The sequence below is a fragment of the Quercus lobata genome, chromosome 5 (genome assembly GCF_001633185.2).
Source record: "Quercus lobata isolate SW786 chromosome 5, ValleyOak3.0 Primary Assembly, whole genome shotgun sequence".
Lineage (NCBI taxonomy): Eukaryota > Viridiplantae > Streptophyta > Magnoliopsida > Fagales > Fagaceae > Quercus > Quercus lobata.
In genome coordinates, this window is record NC_044908.1 from 3633531 (window position 1) to 3650777 (window position 17247).

The following is a 17247-nucleotide window of genomic DNA, read 5'->3' on the forward strand; positions in this document are numbered from 1 at the left end:
GCCCGTCCTTTTTCCTGCTACCATCTCCTGTCATACCACTCTATCATTCCTGCTGCAAAATTGTTTGTCTCAATCCTGCTGGGCCTCTTTGGGCCTGCCGTTTATTCTTCTCCCAATGGCCCAGTACGGCCATTGATTCTTTTATTACATCACTGGCGGGCTCCTGTGTCCCATTTGTTTTCCCTTGGGCGACCTAGGCCCGTTTACTTTCCTCGGGCTTCATCGATCCTTTTCTTAACTTTGCATTCCTATGGGCTTTTACTGAATTCTTTGGGCTTCCCCGGCCCAATTACATTATCCCTCATTCTTGAGGTTCATAGGCTTGCCATCAACCCCTTACTTTATTTACTTTCATTATTTTGGGTCTGCCGTGGCCCATTCTCACTTTTCCACGTCATAACTGCCCATGGTTTGCTTTTTCTCTCTTTCCGGGCTCCTTTAAGCCCATTTACCTCCTCAATGCCCATTTGTTTATCTCACGAGCTTGTGATCCATTATTCCTGTCGCTTGGGTTTAATGGGTTTTCTATCTATTTGCCAACTCTTTTCTGTCCGTGTTGCTAGGCTTCTCCTTTCCACTTGGGCTTCCAAAATGGCCATCAACAATGGGATAAATTTAGTTGTAATTTAAAATATATTTTTATTAATGAAATAAGTTTTGATTAAAAAAAAATTGTACTAGTTGTAAGGCAAATTAACAAAAATAGAGTTTTACGATGTGGGGTGGGGTTTCATGGGGTGGGAATGGGGTGAGAAATTTTTCCCCATCATGCGGGGCAGAGTGGGGATGGGGCAAGATAAAGCCATGCAGGGCGGGGACGAAGACCCCATCCTTCGGCCCCACGCCGCCCCATTGCTTTAGGGATGGCAATTTTGCCCCGCCCCGCTTAACCCGCCCTTCCCCGCTTTGCCCCGTGTGGGTTTTCCTCGCCCTGCAAAGTTGGTGGGGCAGAAATGGGACAAGATTTTAGTCCCGCACCACGGGGTGGGGATAGGTTTAGACTTTTTAGACCCACCCCGTCCCGTCCCTCCCCATCCCCATCCCGCCCCATGTTTCTAAGAGGTTATAATTGTAAATTTTTCATACCTAAAACCATACTATTTAAACAAATATATCAATATTAGCTTATTTTATTCTACCTAATGTGGTTCTTGCCTTTATTTTGTTGTGTTATACTATGAGTTTTTTTTTTTTTTTTTGTTAAACACTTGGATATATTATTCAATTTTTTTTTTCTAAAAATTGATTTGATTTGATGGGATAAATTTAGTTGTAATTTCAAGTATATTTTTATTAATGAAATAGGTTTTGATTAAAAAAAAATTGTACTGGTTGTAAGGCAAATTAACAAAAATAAAGTTTTACGAGATGGGGCGGGGCTTCACGGGGCCCCAAGGAATGGGGATGGGGTGAGAAAATTTTCCCCATCATACGGGTAGGGCAGGGATGGGATAAGATAAAACCATGCGGGACAGGGACAAAAACCCTATCCTTCAGCCCCGCCCCGCCTCATTGCCATCCCTAGACTTGTAGGCTTTGATCATAGAGTCCATAGGCTCAATTGATGTAAGTCATATACTTGTAGCCTCTTCTTTGTATGGGCTTCCCAAACGCACCAAACGGTCCACCCTGGGGCCTTCTATGAAACAGCCCCAAAGCCCGCAATCCCACCAACGAAATGCGCAACCCCACTCCAGTCCCAGCAAAGTCAATTGCACCTGAGCTGGATCTTAATAACAACTCCATGATCGACCACAGTATATGGAAACAAATTTAAGATTGAAAAATGAGATTATAAAGTAATGTTTATAATAATAAAAAAATGTAATTAAACCAATCTTATATATTATATATAGATTGTAAGTAACATTGTTAAGAATATACTATCACAATTTACATTATTAGCAGTACAAGTACTACTTATTCATCGTTTTCCCTCAATATTTAAAAAATTTTTTTTTTTTTAAAGAAATTAGACAAGTTAAACAAAATCTCAATGTAAACTGATTAACTCACCAGTGATGGAAAATACAAGGTAAAAATACAATTTACTATCTATAAGTTTGGTGTTGTCATTTTAGTTCACTAAGTTTCAATTTTTTCATTTTAGTCTGTTAATTTTGATAATTCTTTTCATTTTAGTCTTTCCATTTATTTAAGTTTGAAGAAAAAAAAATTGTTAAAACTCTAAAAACAGCGCCATTTTAAATCATTTTTAAATGTTACAAACGTGAAACAATATCCTTTAAGAGAACTAACAACATTTTGTTAAATGGCAATGAACAGAAGAACTAAAAATGACAAAAATGACAATGTTTGTCAAAATTAATAGACTAGAATGGCAAAATTTAAACTTAATAGACTAAAATGATAATTCACCAAATTTATAGGTGTAAATTGTACTTTTGTCAAAATATAACTAATTAGACCCACATGGGAAAAAAATAAAAATAAAAAATTTATTTTATTTAAAATCTTTGCTCTTACCACCGTATGATTCCAAGTAATCACTATTCACATTCCTCAATTTTGAAGTTTGTATTTCTCCTTACCATTATTCAAGTAATCTTCAATTGGGATACTAAAAGTTGTAGCTTGTACCAATTAGCAAGTACCTGGGTTGGGATGACATGATTGAAATTGAAGTGACTTCACGCAATTTAACTAGTGCCAGATTTTAGTAATCCATATTAGGGTTATGACAATATATAATATAAAGTTCCAAAATAATCAAGCTTTCATATTATACAATTTTCATTCTTCATCATGCCCACTTTTGCTTAGGTCCTTATTTTTTTTTATTGAAAGATTGTTGATGACCAAGATCATTGACTTATAGGCTATAAATCCATATGATTAATCAAACCAAAGTCCACCCCTTTTGGGTTCAACACTTGAATGGTACTTGTTATGCCTGTGGATCAAGAAACAGTGTCGTTGGGAATAAATCCTTAGAATGTTTGTATTTTTACATGTCTAAATTGTTCAATTTAATTCAAAGCTGATACACATTATGGAGAAAAGATGCATGTTTTTCTTTTCTTTGAAACTTGTAATTCTAACCTTCTGGATGGTTTTTGGGTTCTTTTTGTCTACTGTTTGTACATTTTACTCAGGCTTACAAGCTTGCATCATGCAAACTTTTTTTTATTTTTAGAATAACATGCAATCTATCTTAATTTCAGTAAAATATTATACACAGCGTTATACTGTAAGTTATAACAACTTGTACTCCAACAATATAACAACTTAAAATCCAACCAAAAATAAAATGAATAAAAAGAAACTGGCATTAATTCTAGGTGTTGATTATGTTCTGATTCATAAGGATGCTTTAAATATGAGATAGCCCAATTGACAATGTGAGTGAGTCGCAATTAAAATGGCATCAATCACTAAAATAACAGGTTACAATACCATCAATTCGACTCAACTAAGCTTTAAGATTAAGACCCTATCCAAGGCCATATGCCCAGGTGTTCCTTCATCTCTGTAAAAATCATGTCTTTCCTTACAATGTATACTCGCAACAAAAACATCTAAATAATCAAGTTTTGTCATTCTAATTCATGACTTATTTTTAATATAAACTTATACTATAAATATTTCAAATGTCACATAATATAACATTCACAAAAATGAACCCCTTGCACTGCAACGCCTACAAGCTAGTTTATACACTTTGTAAAGCACAGGGCATTTTGAAATCAGATTTATTACTTTCTAGGTACTGGTTTTTCTGACTAAAATCAAGAACTAAAAATGACCTTCCCAACAAAGGCTTTGAACCAGCACTTGAAGCAAACCCTGATACTTTTGTGCTTCACTATGCATTACTTACAGAATTGCCCTTATTCACACCTTGTAGGTCCATAGGAGAGTGGGCAATACTACTAACTGAACCGAGGGTCTGAGAGCTCAACTGTGGACTAGCTGGACAGGCATCTGGATTACCAGCACTCAAGGCATGGATTGCCCCAGAGCTCAGTTGAGGGCTCATTGGTGTTCGTTGACTCATTTGCTGAGGACTAGCTTGCTGTTGTTGCATTTGTTGGTTCAGTTGTGGTATTACCATGGTCGATGGTGAGCCCACCTGCGAAGGTGAGACGACAGCCTGTAGTGGTGAGGTGGTTTCTTGCTGCTGCTGTAGCTGTTGTTGCTGCAACTGCTGCTGAAATTGCTGTTGCTGCTGCTGTTGCAATTGCTGTTGCTGCAATTGCTGCTGCTGCAACTGCTGCTGCTGTTGCTGTTGTAACTGTTGCTGCTGTAATTGTGGTTGCTGCTGTTGTTGTTGCTGTTGGTTCATGTACATACCCATCCCTGCCATCAACTTCGGTGGACCCATATGCCCCATGGCTGCCCGTTGCATTGGGTTGATGGTAGTCCGGTTTAAAGTCTGACCAATCATTGAAAGACTAGAAGAGCTTGGATGTATCTGTCTGGCTGCTGAAATCCCAGCTAGGCTTGACTGAGGACTACCTAACATGTTTGCTCGATTCTGTGCCATTCTTGCCACGAGAGCAGCATGTTGTGGATTCAATCCAGATCGAAGTTGCTGGCTTATTGCGCTGGTAATATTTGAAGCCTGGCTAAGATTCATTTGTTTCTGGCCAACATTCCCTATACCAGAAATAGGTGCCATTGGTGCCGACATTCCAGTTCCTATTCCCCTAGCAGCTCCCATGCCCATGGCATTGCCAAGGCCCCCAAGACCAACCATGTTATTGCCCATGTTTCCCACACCCACAGCTGTTCCAAGTCCCATCATCATTTTCCTTTGCATTTGTGGCTGCTGTTGTTGCTGCTGCTGTAACGCCTGAAGTTGGGAAGCCCTGCTGTTGCTCAACTGTATGCTAGGATTCTGCCCGAAGTGTGAAAGTGTAGTTTGTCCAAGCATCATAGGTGACCTCTGGAACTGGGCATGCTGCTGTGGAATCATAGGATGTTGGCTTTGTTGTTGTTGTTGTTGTTGTTGCTGCTGCTGCTGCTGCTGTTGTTGCTGCTGCTGTTGTTGCTGCTGCTGCTGCTGTTGTAGTTGTAGTTGTTGTTGTTGTTGTTGCTGCTGTTGTTGTTGTTGTTGTTGTTGCAGTTGTTGTTGTTGTTGTTGTTGTTGTTGTTGTTGTTGTTGCAGTTGTTGTTGTTGTTGTTGTTGTTGTTGTTGCTGTTGCTGTTGCTGTTGCTGTTGCTGTAGTTGTTGCTGCTGCTGATGATGATGACGATGAAGTGATGATTGTGGGTCCAGCTGTTGTGACCTCTGGGGCATTGAAACCCCAGACAAGAGTCCTTGAGACATCTGTAAGGCCTGGGGGTTTCCTGGAGGCAGCATCCTTGCATTTGCTAAAGGATTCTGGGATGAGTTTAGAGAGGCATTACCACTGCTAGTTGGCTTTGCAACTTCATTTGATGGTTGACCAGAAACTGCTTCTGGATATTGCTGCATCTCAGCTACTGAATTGTGCAGGACTCCAGCAGCATTTGATTGGCTGCCTGAGGCAAGATTCATTCGGATTGGTTTTGTTCGGATTTGATCATCCACATGATATCCTTCACGTATCATCTGCATGAGCAGATACCATTATGCACATTAGATAAAAAGAAGAGGAAAACAAAACACAGTAATTTGTAATCTTTTTTTTTTTCTGAGCTTCAACACCATATCTTATAACATACCAGTGAACAAAGCTGCGTTGCAAGCAAATCGGCCAAATGCTGTCACAAGAATTAGATATCTAAATCAGAACGACAGAAGACACATACTTGCAAGGGGATAAGGGGGAAAATAAAAGAGAGTCTAAATATCAGGAAAACATAAAACTAACACTGTTGAAAAACTTCTTAGCCTATCAATCCATATCAAGCCATTGACTGCCAATCAATCAATAAGCCATCTCCTATCACTAGCTAATGGATGCTGGGAATATAACCAGACAAGATAGACTTTTCTAAATAAATGATGCAACATATCAATGAATTTCCATAAGGATTGGATAACATCATCACTGCAAAAATGCTTTAGAAGACAGAACATGGGCAATTAAAGGACAACTTCGATATCACAACAAGTGTGGTGGAGATGAAAATGCATTGATCAATGGCATAAAAAGAAAAGATTCAGTCAGAACTGTAATGGAAGAAAATTCGCAGGAGAAGTATTGGTAGGCTGATTTGGAGGACCACCAAAAGGGTATCAAAGAAGAAAATTCTGCTTTTTGTATTTACCCTTTTGAATACCTTTAACTTTCCCCATGATTCTTCAGTATTTGGTCCTTTTTTTTAGTCATGTTAAAAAATCATCTCCTCAGTTAGACAGCAATTCAATAGGCAGATCCTAACTGAAAATGGCCACCATGACCAATTCAATAGGCAGATCCTTCTTAGACAGCAAAAATAGAAATTGTGCAGAACTCACTGTATTCGGCAATGTAGGAAGGTAATCCTCCACAGCCAAATAATCTACATCTTCTATTTCTCCATAATGCATTGCTACAGTACCACATGGCTTCTCTGACATGATCATCCTAGCTCTTACCCTATGTGAAGCAGTATTATCTGCAAAATGGAACACAAGGATAAGGTGAAAAACATCAAGACATAAGTAAGATTAAATAACTTGCAACCAATAGTACAACAAACCTGGCTCCAGAATTTTTATTATTCTTATTTTGCAGATATTCATGCTGCCACCTGCTAGTGACTTAGACAATGACCTTGCATCTGCATCATCTTTGGAATCCTCATTAGTGGAAATATCAGAGAGAAACTCTGCCAAACGTTGAGTGGGATATGCATTGGGCTTCCTGATGGGGTGTTGATCATCGACCTTACTCTTTTTGCGATTGAGTTGATGCCTGAAACAGTAATCCATAGAACAAGCATAAGAACAGGATAGAGTTCTGTTTTTTTTTTTTTTTTTTTGCTCTGTAAGTTACACAACCAGTGGGCTCTAAACCCAGGACCTCACCATCCACCCATTCTTATGTGAGGAGGAAGTGCGATGTGAGCTAGACATCATTGGCAAAATGAACTTAAAAAAACTACCACTTACTAAATGTATGTGAAAAAACAATAGGATGTCAACAGTTTATACATCCTGAAACTTCCAAATAATAAAACATGCAGGGTGCAATCCAAAAAATTGTAATTAAAAAATAAAAAGAGACAAGGAAGCAAGCAGTGAAAATTTTTTCTCTCAAATACCTCAGCAAGGTAAAAAAGTCCCCAGGGCAGGGGGTATTAGAGAGACCTGATCCAAAAATCCTTTTTATGTAATCCTTAATGTGCTATTTTAGGGTCAAGTCAAAAGAAAAACAAAATAAAGAGCATTAATATGTTCAACTGATAGGTTGGAGCAACGAATAGAAAAACAACTACACAAACAAAACAAAGCAGCACATAAAATTTTAGGTGATTACAGGTTGATGAACAGAATACCTCATTGTCACCATTTCTATCTTTGAGAACCTTTCCAGCATGGTCTGATCAGCCAAAGGTGGTGTTCCAACTGAAGGACTGTTTGCATTTAATGGGACACTCATATTACTAACACTAGCTGGGGATGCAACTCCACTCATTGCTGGGGTCTTGGGGAGGGAATTTGATCTCCGCTTCGCGGCAACTTGAGCCTGGTGTTGCCGTTGTATGGAATCATTAGCACTGGAAGTCATAGATGGGTTCCCACCAACAGTAGGAGCTGAGGTGTTTGCTGACTTCTCCTTTTGTGTTGCTCCAAGTGCAACAGTAGTTGAAACTGCCCCAAAATAAGTTCCAAGTGAACCACTAGAAAACTCCCCTGATTTTGATGATAATGGAGATTGAGCCAAAGCTCCAGCAGAAATCCGAGGACTTTGCGCTGATTTCCTTTTCTGGAGCTGGTCCTCCTTTCTTGCATCTTTCTCTACATGCGGACCTAGACTATTCCAAGCTGTTTGAGGGATATTAGATCTCATCAATGCATACTGTAATCGCTGTGATTCCAGATGGCTTGTTTCTGTTTCCACCATCGGCATATCATTTTTATTGCGGTTGAACTCTGACCCATCAAATTTATCAATCTCGAACGGTTCTTCCTTAGCAGCATGTCGCATGCCCCTCTGTCCTGCAGCAAATGGCATTGTTCCAGCATCCTGATTCAGAGCCCCTTCAAACACCTGATGTGTAAACTTTTGAATAGGCATATTTGCATACATTCCTCTTGCAATTACTTGTGGCTGTAACAATGAATTCTTCCAGTTTATATCAGAACCAGTGAGGCCATCTATATGTGGCCCTATTTGCTGCTGCTGCATTCCATCAAGACCCACTGGTGTAGGCCTTCCTTTTTTGTTAAAGTTGGGCAAGGGTGACATTTGCGCATCTTGATTCTCCCTCTTTCCAAGAACAGAGACACTTGAATTCACATTGTCGGCATATGACATCATGTCCTGCCCAGCAGGGGAAGCCCCTGATGAATTGATAACAGGCCCTGAACCAGGATCCTGCATACCTCTGGGGGTCCCAATCCCCATCTGATACCTCTGTTGATGAGAAGCCGGAGGTAGGGCTGGAACAGAGGCATCTGATATAAAGCTCCTGGGTCTTAGGGCTACCATGTTTGTTGGGTTAAGATTTTGTGCAGCTAGATTCTCATGTATATGCTGAGGCATTGCATTGCCTGAAATGATTCCTGAATCTCCCACCCTGCCATTAGAGCTTTCTGGTACTCTATCTACACAAACTTTCTTCCCATTTGTCTTATTACAAGGTGAGAGAGTAGCTTCAGCCATCTGCCTCATTCTCTTTCTCCGGACACTGGACAGAGCCAAATTGAGCTGCAAATGAAGTTTTAAATAGTTAAAGACACAACCAATCATCTCGAGCCAGGGAACAAGAACTCGATCTGAAAAGGCACTACCTTTGTGGGAACTGGGTTATTACAAAGCCTATCCAACTTAGGAGTAGGATCTAAAAGAAGCCGTGGTTGCAAGGCTTTCAATATACGGGACTCTACCTCCTGCAGTCATGTGAACATAAATATGTGACTCCAATACCCCAATTATATGATAGAAATTTAATGGCCAAGGTTCAGAGGAATTGATTATGGTTACCATCAGATCGCCATAAGTCCAAGAATTATCAGATATCAATGGAATGTCCTTTATTACATTCTCCAATGACATCTTAAGGCGTACTTTATTAACAACAGGGGATCCATTAGTTGATGGATCACCAGACCCTTGGTCAACAGCACATTTCCGATAATCCCGCACCTGCAAAAAATTCAGCAATGGCAATTTTAAAAATCCTAAATATTAATGGTACCAATCATAACCTGAATTCTAAGAAATGTTAATAGAACAAACTTCAAATAGCTACAACAGTAGACATCAGATGTATATAAACAGTTGCCTGGCTTCTCTACCCCAGATTGAAACTTTTACAAAGTTAAACCTAATCATAGACATCATTTATAAAGATAGAATCTTTAAAAATGTATCCAAGTTTGATCCTCTCTTTCTCTCTGAGGCATACCAAAGAGATTTGTCTGTAAAACACTAGGCTGGAATTAAAACGGAGGCAGTAGTCTTCTCATGATAGGCAAACTCGAAGTGACCAAAATAATGATAGTTAAAACAGTGCAAGCAGAGTAGTGCGGTCTGGTAATGCTGGAAGGAATTTTACAGTAACAGTAATGAGAAACGTCACTGCTGGTCAAATGGTATGGGAAGTACATGAATGGACCACCTAAAAACAACAGGATTCACTACTAATACTGCCATGCTCAACTGTTGTTAAGAATAATGTATAAATATTATCAAAAATAAACTTAGCTGGCTTCAACAAGTTCTTAATTCATACAACTTATCAAAAAAAAAGTTCTTGGTTCATACACATTGACATGCATGTTTACTTTTACATGCACACATGGAGATTAGTATTCATACAATTCGTTTAAGTTTTCTATTTAATTATCATTTATTTTGACAAGCCAAAAAGTTTATGATGCAAGTGTGATAAAAGTAAATTTCAGTAGTTAAATGACTCACCTCACACACAAGTGTCCCATCAACAAACTTGCAGTGTATATCATCTAGAATATCTCCAGGCAACAGGCCAGATTCAATGGCCTTTAAATGCATTCACAAATAGAAAGAAACTAATTAGAGTAAGAGATATGTATAGCAAACAGAGACATAGGGAAATCTAGACAGTGATGATGCAGAGGGTAAAAAATAGTGAGCAATGCAAAGATACTGCAACATTTTACAAGTTCAATGAAAAAAATATATATATGAAGCAATTCTTGGAAACCCCATTTTTTTCTTGAAATACACCATGTGTGACAAATGGTCTGCACATGCAAATCCATCAGTGTTATCTAGATTATTAAACACTAAGAATCAACCTCCTTACATTAATAAGACCAACAAAAGGGAAAATGCCACATTCCTAATATTCATGCAAAACAAATGTCTACCAAAGAAGTCATGGACAAGATGTTCCATTCAAAAGCACATCAGTCACTTTACAAACAACAATCAAGATAATTATCTCTGAACAAAATTGAAGGAAAAGCAGGGAAACAACCAGACATTTACCGAGAAGAGATTTTCAGACGCCCTATCATATGGATGTAACAACTTTGGAGTATCTTGAAGTGTAGCCTGATGCGCAGTCTCATTCTGAAAAATCATAAATTATACATACTTAGAATGCTATGTATGAGATTGTACAAGGAGTCTCTTTCTGCATTCAATTTACTTTCTTCAATTGGTATCATCCAGTTAATGTTCATTTCAACAAACCTCTAAGGGTTTTCCAATAGAATATCCATCTGGGAAGAGGTTCAATGTGAAGGAAACTTCATCCTCTATCAAAACAAGGGAAAACCAACACAGTGAGGATCCAAACATAACTCGCATATGGCTAACAAAAACAACTATATCTAACCTGCTGTTGGAGGATGTCCTTCACGAAACATAAATGATGCAGACACCCCAATAACATCTTCACCTCCTCCAAGAAGATCACCCTATATCATAAGAAAATCCAAACTATCATGACAGAAAATAAAGTATAAATAATTAAACATCAATGTAATTCATATCAATGTAATTCAGCTTCTCATTCTACTGATTCAAGGGCTTGCAATCAAGTAAAAAACAAAAGCCTTGCTGATTGCAATATGGGGAGTATAATCATGTTCTCTGAATAATACAATATATCAAATTATCTATTTCAATTGCTGGAAGAAAAAAGGGAAACTTTAGGTTTTGAATTATAAATTTCCTCTGCATCTCATTTCTGAAGAAGGAAAACTTAAATCGAAAGAGCTGAATGGTTGTATTAACCAAGTAGGCTCCATTCAAAATTTTGGGTTTTCAAGCTCAAAAAACATGCAAAGTATGTCTTCTTCTTTTTTCTTTTTTTAAAGATATTTTTCAGCAACAAAATGTAGCATAAACGGAACATCACACTGCCAAGATGAAGTAACTACAATTTTCACAAGGTTCCAACTTTATATATATATTTTGCTTGCAATAAGTAAGGAAGGGGGAATTCAAATTCAAGTTCTCCTCATTGGGGAGATCAGGCCACAAAGCTCTTGGCTTCACAAGCTTCCAACAGTTAATTTAACATGGCATCTGCTAAAACACCTTGGTAGGTCATCAACAATATTTTAAAAACAAAAAAGATTACGAAAGGTGATTATCAGTTTGGAGCTTCTGCCTTTATAGCACCCCCTCCCCTACCAAAAAATACGAGTGAATTTTCCATCTATTGTCAGTTACAGTACAAAAAAAAAAACACCAAACCACCAAATTTAGCATCTGGGCAAAATCCTATTTTAAAAAATTACCCATTTACAGTACAAAAAAAAACACCAAACCACTAGGTTTAGCATCTGGGAAAAATCCTATTTAAATAAATTACCCATTTACTGAAAATATATCTTGATTTAGTGCTTCCTGAGAAACCCGATGAAAGAAATAAAAAGCCTTAAATTTCATGTCTTTACATCATTTGCTTTGAATTCCCCAAAAAAAAGGTGAAAATTTCACTTCAATTAAGGAAATTAGCACTAAAAAGAAACCCAATTAGTTGCACTAAGCTCAGCTGAAATTCGAAGCCTTTACTTCCAAGAAAAACCCAAAAGATCTAAAAACTGCAAAATTGAGATCACTAATACTTTTCATTTTCTCAGTATCAAAACAGACTCCCAATTAATTACACAAACTTCAATTGTTCACCCAAGAAAATGACAGCAATCAAAAGACAACAAATTCATATCCCAAATCTCAGTCTCCACCATCCCCATTAATATATAAAAAAATGAACACTCAGCTGAGCTTAAAACAACTAATTCTCTATACACATACAAGTACACACATCAAAACCAAAAATCTCAGCTTTTTCACACAAAACCCAGCTGAAATCCAATACCCAGAATTCCCAATTCCCACTTCTCCAATTTCCCTCACGTTTTCCCGGGAAACAATCAAGAGACACCAATTAAATGAATTCAATTCAATTCAATTCAATTCACTTCACATAACTTTTTTGTTTTTTTTTGGTTACCTGTTGCTTTCTCGAGCTCTCCTTAGAGTTGCTCTCCGGCTCGTCGGCGGTGACAACAGCGCCGTCGTTGGCCGGAGGTTTGGGGCGGTACCTCGCGCCAGTTTTCGAGACCTTGAATGAGACACCCATCTAAGAATTCTGCGGGTCTTAGAGTGGTGTTTGGATCATAAGAAAGTGAGAGAAAATTAAGAGAGAAAGAGAGGTAATTCAAATAAAAATAAACAAAACCAGGTTGTCGGGCAAAACCAAAAACCCAGAAAGAAAGGAAAAAAAAAAAAAAGAAAGGGTTTTTTGTTTTTGTTGTTATTAGCAGAAAACAAGAAAGAGTAAAAAAAAAAAGTACAGAGAGAGAGAGAGAGAGAGAAAGAGAGAGCGAGCGAGGGCGAGACAGAGACAGAGAAACACGCGAGGAGATGTGAAAATGTGTAGGTGTTCTTTTATAGCTCTGTTTTGTTTGGTGTTTGACTTTCACTCTTTCAAGAGGTTTTTATTAATGATTTGTTACCTTAACAAATCTAGAAGAAAAAAAAAATTAATAAACAATACTTATCTCATAGTAGAATTTATCACCTTAAGAAATCTAGAAAAATTAGATAAATTTTGGTCAACTATATTTTTGTTTTATTGTCAAAAAAATGCATCTAAAGGTTGCTAGGACCAATCAAATCATATTATTAGAATTTTTTATTTTCTCTTTTTATCTTCTTTTTTTTTTTTTTTCTGTAAATGGGATAGTTATGATATAATGTAAATCACATATATCATAGTTTTTTTACAAGCAATACTAAAAAAAGTAAACATGTAAATTTTAGAATGAGTAAATTCAAATGAATATTCATATATAATTTTAGGAAAGTGAGACGACACATTGAATATGGGATTTGTTTAAATGAATTAACAATTTCTTCTAAGCAAAATACTAATGTCATGTATGAAGAATCCCATGATTAGTTGACTAATAGAGAAAATTTTGAGAAAAAATCAAGACTGAAGTAATGTTATTCAAGAATGATATGATATACGAGAGGCTCTATCGTTTATATGCAAAACAGAGTAAGACTATAGTTATAATGGATTCACGGTAACAAACCACCTTAACAAACTTCACAGACTATACTAACTAAGTTAATGCGCTAATTGTCGTATAACCCATTGTTGGTTATGACATGTAATACTAGTACGAGGTTAGTGTAATATAACTTATGTGTTATTGGAGAGGATGACTTGTCATGGGAGAAGAATTTTTCTAGACATGTCAAATTGTTTAATACTTACCAATTTAAACATTCATATTGTGGTAATAAATTGGAAGAGATCCCTCTAATCCAATTTCGACAGAAAAAAAAAAAATTTGTGTACATTTAAAATTATCATTTTGTGGGTTTTCCACGAATGTTGATGATGCCACTTATCTAGACTCATAGTATTCTTGCACTTTATATATGTTTTTATGGCATAATGAATTGTATTGGTTTTTTTTTTTAAAAAAAATTATTATTTGATAATTATGGGGGAATTCAAATCTTGAACATCTTTGTTAAAAACACCAAGAAATGCTAGTTGAATTACAAGATTCTTGGTTACTGAATTGTTTATCTTTTAGAAACATTTTGGTTTTGTAATAGTATAAATAAGAATAATGATTAATTTATTTGTTTAAATTTATGTTTGAATTCTTTCAAACACATACTATGGTAGGATAATACCTAAGGTTAGTTCGATATACCATTTTCTCTTCAACAACATAAGAATGAATAGAAAAAAAAAAACATAAACTCCTCCGATATTTTTTTTTATTGATTTTTTTAATAATATCTAATTGGACTTTTTGTCCACTCCACTCCTTATTTATAATTTATCTACAAATTATAAAAATGAAGCAGTTTAATTTTTAGTTAACTTTGAAATCTTTTGCCACATAAATTTTAAGATCTCATAGTTTTACACATCATCTATATATATATATATATATATATATATATGTGTGTGTATATATATAATTAAAGCCAAAGCAAAGAAAAAATCCATTTAGATTCTAAATTGAATTCCAATTGTTGTCTAATTTTGCATCACATGTCTTTTTTTTTTTTTTTTAATTTTTGTTCTAGGTGTTAATGTTGTGTAAAAAACGAAGAATCTAATATAAATAAACAAAAAAAAAAAAGTAAACTCAAATGTATATGAAAAAAAAACTAAAAAAAAAAAATAAGAGAGAGAGAGAGAGAGAGAAAGAGTAGAACTCATTTATGACTTAAAAATGTGTAACTCTTACACTAAGTAAATTTTTTTTTTTTTTTTTTTTTTTTTGAGAATAACACTAGGTATAATTTGAACCCAAATATATGTGTAATTGTGATTGTTTTTTAGTGTACAATGCATATGTACAAATTATGCACTAGTTATTTTAATACACACATATTAATTGAACTTAAATACTCCATTAAATTCTTGCCATATTATACTTTTCTTTAAATGATAGAATATATAATTTTAAATACAAGCATCATCGTAATAAATACCTATAAAATTCCATCAAAATAAATAAGGACAAAACTGAAGTACAGTACTTTATGTGTTATTCTTTAGGTTCCCCTCTTAAGATTCAGTCATTTGGCTACTTGACTAAAAAATACACTTCTATTCTATGAGAAAAAATTCACATAGCATAATTTTAAAAGGGGAATCTAAGGAACAGCACCTAAGTACTGTACCTAAATCTTACCCAATAAATAAATACCTATTAAATGCCTATTAATAGTTAAAGAAACGAAATAACAATATTATCTTAAACTTTCCAATTACTGATTAGTTTAAATAACTTAGAAAACAAAAAAGGTAAAATATTATTTTGGTCTTTAAATTTAAATAATTTTTTTTAATCCCTAAACTTAAAAAAATGACTTCTTCATCCCTAAACTTTGAAGAAGAATATTTTTATTAGTTTATAGAAAAAAAAAAAAAAGGGATGAAAAAAAGAGTTTCAATAGTTTAAGAACAGAAGAAAAAAAAAAAAGGAGTAGAATTTAAGAACAAAAGGTGAAATATTTTCCTTAGTTTAGAAACTAAAAATAAAATCTTCAGTAGTTTAAGAGTGAAAAGCAAATTTTTTAAAGTTTAAGAATGCAAAACAAACTTTTAATAAAGTTTAAGGATCAAAATAGTATTTTATCCAAACAAAAAAGCACAAAGAGGTGGCAAGTGATGGGTTAATTTGATAACTAATATTATTTTAATATTTATTAACTTTTTGAAGTTATTTGGGATTTGTTTTTATAAATTGTGTTAATTTAAATCGTCATTATTAAAATAAGTTTATTTTACAAATTTTGCTAATATGGCTAACACAGCCAAAGACGATGGGGCGAGATTTTAATTCTGCACCACAGGCCAAGACGGGGATGGATTTAGACTTTTTAGACCCAACCTGCCTTGCCCCGTATTAATAAGGATTAAATTGTAAATTTTTTATACCCTAAAACCCTTCTATTAAAACAAACATATCATCATCTTATTTTATTCTACCCAACAAGACTTTTTGCCTCTTTTTTTCTTTATCAAGGTTTTTTTTTTTTTTTTTTTTTTTGGTAATCTGGAGAATGACATAAAACTAAAACAGAGGAGGAAATACAACTGGGCCAGGACAAAGCCTGGAATGATAAAGACCATAAAGGTCCGAAACATAGGTGCTAAACAAACTAGGGGGAGGGGAGGAGAAATACAGAAAATCAGGAAACATCTTTGCACCAAAGCGAGCAAGAGCATCTGCACAGGAATTAGATTCACGGTAGCAATGCCTCACTTTGACTTGGGGAATTCTAGAAATCAACAATTTGCACTGCCACAATAAAGCAGTTAGATGCATTGGAGGACCCTGAATTGTTCATTAGATTAGCTACCACCTTAGCATCCAAATCTATTTCTAAGGCATTAATATTGAGATCAAGACACATAGTGAGGCCATCCCTAAGAGCCCATAATTCTGCCAAGAAGCTGGTGGTATGCCCAATTTGTCTAGCAAAACCACTGACCCATAGCCCTGCATCATCCCTGAGCACACCGCCTCCCCCAGCAATCCCGGGATTTCCTAAAGCAGATCCGTCCGTGTTCAGTTTATACCGGCCCCTATATGGCCTTTCCCATCTTACCATCTTAAGAGCCGTTGGCTTATACAAGCTATTCCCTTGAGCACAAAAGAAAAATTCCACAGCTCTCTGAATGACTTCCTGGTGAAAAAAAGGAGAAGGAGCTTGGTTTTGGAATACCACCTTGTTACGGTGCATCCAAATGGTCCAGATGCCAAAAGAAAATAAAGTATGCCACGGAACAGAGAAAAGGCTGGCATTATTTACCGTTCTGTAGTTGACTTCAAGCCAAGTATGTAAGTATAAGGTTGTAAGTATAAGCCAAGTATTTACCGTTCTTTATCAAGGTTGGATATAAGGTACAAATTTTAACATTTTTTTTTGTTTTTATTATAAACAAATTTATATACTGTTAAATCATTGATTTTGTATTAGGAGATTCTTTTTTTTTTTTTTTTTTTTTTTTTTTTTTTTGTGATATAGTTTTGTTAAACACTTTAATAAAATTATTCAATTTTTGCTAAAGATTAGTTTGATTTGATGCGATAAATTTATTTGTAATTTCAAGTATATTTTTATTAATGAAACAGGTTTTATTAAAAAAAAATTT

At 35.6% G+C, this 17247-nt stretch overlaps 1 protein-coding gene across 1 annotated transcript; it reads right to left on the reverse strand.

The window, feature by feature from the left end:
- Nucleotides 1-3377: 3377 nt before the first annotated feature.
- On the reverse strand, nt 3378-12800 carry LOC115989372 (protein PHYTOCHROME-DEPENDENT LATE-FLOWERING). The gene is made up of 12 exons (XM_031113047.1): nt 12556-12800; nt 10927-11008; nt 10782-10846; nt 10575-10658; nt 10023-10103; nt 9084-9245; nt 8891-8989; nt 7432-8807; nt 6634-6848; nt 6410-6549; nt 5671-5709; nt 3378-5557 (listed from the first exon to the last, which is right to left on the reverse strand). The coding sequence occupies exons 1-12, from the start codon at nt 12682-12684 to the stop codon at nt 3827-3829; spliced, it is 4203 nt and encodes a 1400-aa protein (XP_030968907.1). The 5' UTR covers nt 12685-12800; the 3' UTR covers nt 3378-3826.
- Between the last annotated feature and the right edge of the window lie 4447 nt (nt 12801-17247).